The following is a 6000-nucleotide window of genomic DNA, read 5'->3' as shown; positions in this document are numbered from 1 at the left end:
GAATGAGCGAGGCAACTGAGCAAATATGGCTAATATAAGTTCCCTCACTCTCCTGAGGAAGAATCCGTGTCCAAGGAATGTTTTGGAGTTTTGTTTTGTTTTATTCTTTTTTCCCTCTCATGAAGAATTTGTTTTAACTTTTATTTTGGGGGATGCAGGGGAGACGAACGTGCTTGAGGCGCGTGGCTAAGGAAGTGAAGGCACCGAAGAGAGATGTGTGAGGGGCGGGGTGGGATCGGCTCCGAGGAACTGGCTTTGGTAGTGGGAATGATGAAGAGGAATCCCCATCCACCCCCGCAGGAAACGCTCCAGTGATTGGAAGTGTGTGTGGCTACGTGTGTGCCTCTGTGTGAGGAGGGGGCTAACTCCAACTCCCACAGACATCACCACGCATGACGAAGCTACTTCCCCTCACGCGGTCCAAGGCGCACACGCGCGATCCACAGCCACGCCCGCACACTCTCGACACACACAGGGCGTCCAAGGGTCCAGTTGCCATGGCGAACAGGAGCGCGTGAGCCCAGCCGCCCCTCCCGCCCCCAGCCGAGCCCGGTCAACTCCAGCTCTGATTGGTCGCTGCCTCCTCATTATGCAAATCATTTGCGTAGACTCGGCAGCCGGCTGCCTGACGTCACCAAGCACGGGGGCTGGGGCTCGGGGCTCGGCTCTGGGAGAGCTCGGGCGGGAGCCCGGATAGCGCCGCGCGGGGACCTCAACCCAGACCCCAGCGTCCCGCCGCCTCTGCCCCGTCCTGCCCCGCCCCCTGCCCCGCCCCTTTCCAGCCCGCCCCACCCCCTCTACGCCCCTCCACCCGGACCCGCCCCCTGTGCAGCCCCCCGCCCCCGCCGCTCGGACCCCGCCCCCTCCCCCCTGGCCCTCATCACCGGTCCAGGGAGGGGACGGCGGGACAGGCGGGACTAGTGGGACCGGCGGGAGGGCGGACCGGGCGGGGATATGGCCGCGGCGCCCGGAGGGTCTGCGCCGCCCGCCGGCCCCGGCCCGCGCCTAGGTTTCAGCACCGCGGACAGCGGCGTCGGCATGAGCGGGCTAAACCCCGGTCCTGCCGTGCCCATGAAGGACCACGACGCCATCAAGCTCTTCGTGGGGCAGATCCCGCGGGGCTTGGACGAGCAGGACCTCAAGCCGCTGTTCGAGGAATTCGGCCGCATCTACGAGCTGACGGTGCTGAAGGACCGGCTCACCGGCCTCCACAAAGGTGCGCGGGGTCAGCCCAGCCCAGCCCAGCCCAGCCCAGCCCTGCCCCAATCCGATTAGAGTGGGCCCGGCCCAAACCCCAGCCTCAACCGCAGCCCCAACCTTAGATCTACCTAGAGTCAGTCCAACACCAATCCAATACCAGTCCCACTTCAGCCCAGTCTCCTCTCCAGATCACAGAACCCCCAACCTGGAATTTTTTTTCTGATATCCTCCCACTGATCATCATTCTGATCCCCTGACATGTTCTCCACTCTAACCTCTAACTCCCTGCCTTTCACCTCTCACATCCCAACAATCCCGACCTTTCAGTTGGACCTTTCTCCACCCCTCTCATCAGACATTCCAAATCCTGGAATTCGGAAAGTTATTTGACCTTTGATATCCTCAATCTCCCAAACCCTGGACCCAATCATTTCTGGCCTCCTCCCCCAATCTGGTATCACCCCACTCAGGCCTAACCGCCTGCACATATATCTTGGACTTGTACCCCTCATTCTGGCCTCTAAGCTCAGCCAACCCCCACAGAGCCTTCCTTTGAGGCAGATTGCTACTACCCCCCCTCCTCAAACCCAAGGTCCTTCCTTCTTCAGAATCCAGGCCTGGTTAACTCACAAAATCCAATTCCCCACAAGGAGGCTCTCAGCTCCAAATTCCACCCTTATGTTGGACAATAACCCAATCTCTCCACCCCCCTGCCAGAATGCCAATACTCTGCCTCTTCTGACTTGATTCCAGAACCCTGACCTCAGCTGGGAAAAACTACCACCTTGTGCCCCCTTGCTTCATGTTTCCTGTCAGCTGAACCCACCCTTCTTTTATCCTCTAATCTCCCCACTAGGTGCCTCATCTTTACCCCTCCCCAATCCTCTTTATAGCCTCCTGCTCTCCATCTTTCACAGGCTGGTCCTGGAGCAAAGCCTGTGGACCAGAGCTTCAGGGTGGGTCAGGTTGAAGAGGCAGAAGGGATTTTTTCCCCCTGCCCTTGCTAGAGAGACAGGCACCACAGTCCTGTCCAGCCACACCTCTTTCTTCCTGTAGAGAGAGGGAGGAGGCTTGTTTACATGCAGAAAAGTCTGTCCAGGCTGGGCTGGAGTAAGAGAGCTGGAGTCACATGTCATACAGGGGCAGGGGAAGGAAATTATTTGAGGAGAAACACTTCTACCTCTCTCCATGTTCATCACACTTCAGTTTCAAGATTTGAGGGGGAAGGGTCACCAGCTATCCTCCATGATTTTCCTAGGAGAAAAGTGGTGGGCCCTGGGTACCAGCCAAAGATACTTTCCTAAGCGCTGAGAGCTGGCATGAGGCTGCCACCTCTTTTCAACTGGGAGGTTTTGGAACGTCCTTAGGCACACTTACACAGGGGCTTCACAAAAATGCCCACAGAAGATCTGGGACCGGCAAGGGAGCAATGTGTCTTTGACACTTTGGGGTGGGGTTACATTAAAAGGGGCATGAAAGAGTAAGACTATGCCACCCAGATTCCTTCTAATGCTGTCCAACTGCCTGGCTGTCCATCCATCCATAGCAGTTCATCTTCTTATTTTCTAGACATTTATTTCAGTATGTAAGCACAAGCTAATCTTTCTGGGCCATCCGTACAATAAGGCAAGTGTATAAGATACCTTTAGTTATCACTCTTCTCATTCAAATATCATCAGAGTCTCTGAATTGTTCTCTCATCCTTTTCCCCCCTCTCCATTTAGCTCTAATTCTTCCTGTTTCTTATTTTCGTGTGTCTCTCCCTCAAGTCATGCTTCTCTGTCTTTTCATCCCTCCTTTTTCCACCCCCTATCCCAGGTAGTCCACATGGGGCTCCTTTGGGCAGCAATTGGGCCCCTGAGCCTTTCAGACAGGGCCCCAGCCCTGCCCAGTTCTGACGTCAGCTGATATGGCTGAGTGGCAGAAGACGGAGCAGAGATGTAAGCAAATCAGGTGTTTAGTGATATATCCCCAAACCAACCCGAAGTTCTCCAAGGCAGGGTTGCCTTGCTGCATGATTGGGGAGGGTCTCCAAGTCAACATCTTCCCTCCTTTCTCCCCAGCGACAGCGACATCCAAAAAGCCAGAGTGACTCATTTTCCTTCTGATGACTGGGTACTGAGGGAGGCAGTCACAGGGCTTTGAAAACAACGTCAGCCTAAGAGTTAGGAGATTCGAAACCCTATTCGGCCACTGACACACTCTCTGGGTTCAGTTTCCCTATCAATACAGTAAGAGTTTGTCTTAGGTGTTCTCTAAGGTCTCTTTAATTAAACGAATAGCAGATAGTCACCCACCTTAAGGGCGCAGCCACATAGAAGACATCAGAGAAAATGTTCCCATTTGCCTTCCTAGTCTGCTGAGGTCTAAGTGGAAAACTTCACGAAGCTCCTAATGGCTTCTCACATCCACCATCTCTTCCTTCAGTCTTTCTCCTTTCTACACTCAGAAGGCTCTTTTTGAAAACATAGGTCTTCTCATGTCAGATCCCCACTTCAAATCCTTCAGTGGCTCTTCATTGCTCTTAGAGAAAAGTTCAAAATCCAGACTGAGGCCTGCAAGGTTATAGGTGACCTGATCCCTGCCCACCTCACCGTCCACTCTGCCTCCTTTCACCAATCTCCAGCCATACTAGTCTTCCATCCATTTCCCCAAGACACCAGATTCTTGCCTCAGTCTTCATATGTGCTATTTCCTCAGCCTGAAATAATCACCACCCTTTTTGTCACTTTGTTAAGCCCTGTTTGTTATTGAGGATTCAGTGTGTTCTTTGAAGCATTCCTCAACCCTTTGGACTCAAATTACATTCCTCTCATGATTCTTTACATGACCCCCATGAGAATAGGGAATGTGTCTGCCTTGTTACCACTTCATCCCCAAGCCCGTATAATGCCCCACCATAATAAGTCAGTACTCAACAAATATTTTTTGAATGCGTGAATGCTCAGTGACTACTGGAAAGGAAGAGATCCCTGCCTCAGTGCTTCCTAGCAGGCTCCAGTTTCTGAGGCTGAACCTAAAGGGGAGTAGGACTAATCCTTGGACTCAACCCAGTCTCTGTCGCATAACTACTGGTTCTTTCAGAGAAGTAAGATTTGGGGCACAATAACCCTTTAACAGGCCCTATCTTGAAGTACTGGGAGAGCTGACAGATCAAGTTTCTTCGATAGGATTGGAGGTCCCTGAAAGTTCCTCTTTGCAGAAAGTCTTTAAATCAGCCCCATCTTGCAAGCCTCAAATTAACCCATTCCACAGCTTCAAACTTGGAGGAGGGAGGCATTAAGAAGAAGTTGTGATATCTTGGGTTTGACTCCCAACCCTCCTCCTCCTTTTTGCCTCCTCCCATCTGAAACTGAGTTGGGAAGGAATTGAGGCTGATTCTGGGAGACTCTGTGAGTATAAATACGAAAAGGAAGGGAGAGGCTGGGGTTAAAGCTGAAGGAAAAGCCGCTTAGGGAGGTTTAACCCCAACCGGACTTATGGCTGGAGTGGGGAGGGGAGATGTGGGATTGTATGAGCATGTGGCTGGATGTGGGTACACATGTTCCCTAGGCAAGAAGCCAGGAGCAAATGAGAGGGAGCCAGAGTCTGGGACTCAGATACATGAAGGCCCTCCATTCAGAGAAGGTGGGAGGCAGAGAAGGCTTCTCAGAGCAGTGCCTTGTGAAAGGAGAGTGGCCTTAAGTTTGTCACTTAATGGGGTTTTTCCACAAAGAGTATTTGGGGGTTTCAGGAAACCCCCTGAGCCAGCCTCTTCCTCTCCAGGCTGTGCCTTCCTCACCTACTGCGCCCGGGACTCTGCTCTCAAGGCCCAGAGTGCACTGCACGAGCAGAAGACCCTGCCAGGGGTAAGTCCACGAGGGTTGGGGGGTGGGGATCACCTCAGGCTGGGGACATGCCTTATGTGCATGCCAAAGTAGCATGTAGGGGCTGGGCTGGGACCAGGAACTAGAAGCAGAGTCACCTTTCTAGATGTTAGCTTGCCCGTGCCCCAAACAGCTATAGGTTCTTTGGTATATTTAGTCTTCTGGCTCAAAGAAATGAGCTTAACACTTGGGCCAAATATTCCACTTTACCTTTTCAGAGAAGCACAAGTGTTGTGCGCTATGCCAGAATTTGCCAGGCTTGGCTAAAGTCATGGCTTAATGTGTCATTTGTCCCTGGTGTGAGAATATATGCAGATACATGGGGTAGGCTGGTATCCTACTTTTTTCCAGTTCTATAGCACTTCCCTTTGTCCTCTTCCTGTAATTTTTTTTTTTTGGTGCCTTGACTCACCAAGATTGCTTTCCTTCTTTTCCCCCAAACACTTGGTTAAAGCTAAGAGGACCTGATTATATGTGCACAGTTAAACCATTATATATCAGTGGCACCTCATATGGCGTTAGCTAATGGCTAATCACTGGACAAAAAGCAAAGTGGGACCTACAGACCATGTGGCAGGAAGAGAATGGTGATTGTTAAGAACTAGTGTGGGTTCACCAAAAGCAAATCATACAACAGAACCTCATTTTCTCTTGTCAAAGGAGTGACGGATCTACAACAAAAGCACTATTCAAATGCCCTGGGCAGGCCAAGCCTGGGACTATTTCCAGGTCTAAGCTTCAGACTTAAGAGGATCATTAGCCTATCAGAAAGAGACCAGGATGGGATGGGGACATAAACTATGTCATGGATGATGATTTGAAGAAATTGGAGATATTTGGCCGAAGAAGATAGGGTTTAATGGGGGCTTTCATAGGGAGGCATCACTACATAATGATTAAAGATACTACTTTTTGAGTCTCGCAGACCTAGACT

At 51.6% G+C, this 6000-nt stretch overlaps 1 protein-coding gene across 1 annotated transcript in view; it reads left to right on the top strand.

Moving 5' to 3' along the window:
• The first annotated feature begins 954 nt into the window (after positions 1-954).
• Positions 955-6000, top strand: part of CELF6 (CUGBP Elav-like family member 6) — a 29827-nt gene continuing 24781 nt past the window's right edge. Inside the window, exons 1-2 of the mRNA XM_044230284.1 lie at positions 955-1216; positions 4966-5048. Of these exons, the coding sequence (XP_044086219.1) occupies positions 955-1216; positions 4966-5048 (345 nt within the window). The remainder of the gene's footprint in view (positions 1217-4965; positions 5049-6000) is intronic.

This window comes from Neovison vison, chromosome 13 (genome assembly GCF_020171115.1).
Source record: "Neovison vison isolate M4711 chromosome 13, ASM_NN_V1, whole genome shotgun sequence".
Classification (NCBI taxonomy): Eukaryota; Metazoa; Chordata; class Mammalia; order Carnivora; family Mustelidae; genus Neogale; species Neogale vison.
Note: the sequence above shows the minus strand (reverse complement) of the source record. Positions and strands in the feature narration are given on the sequence as shown.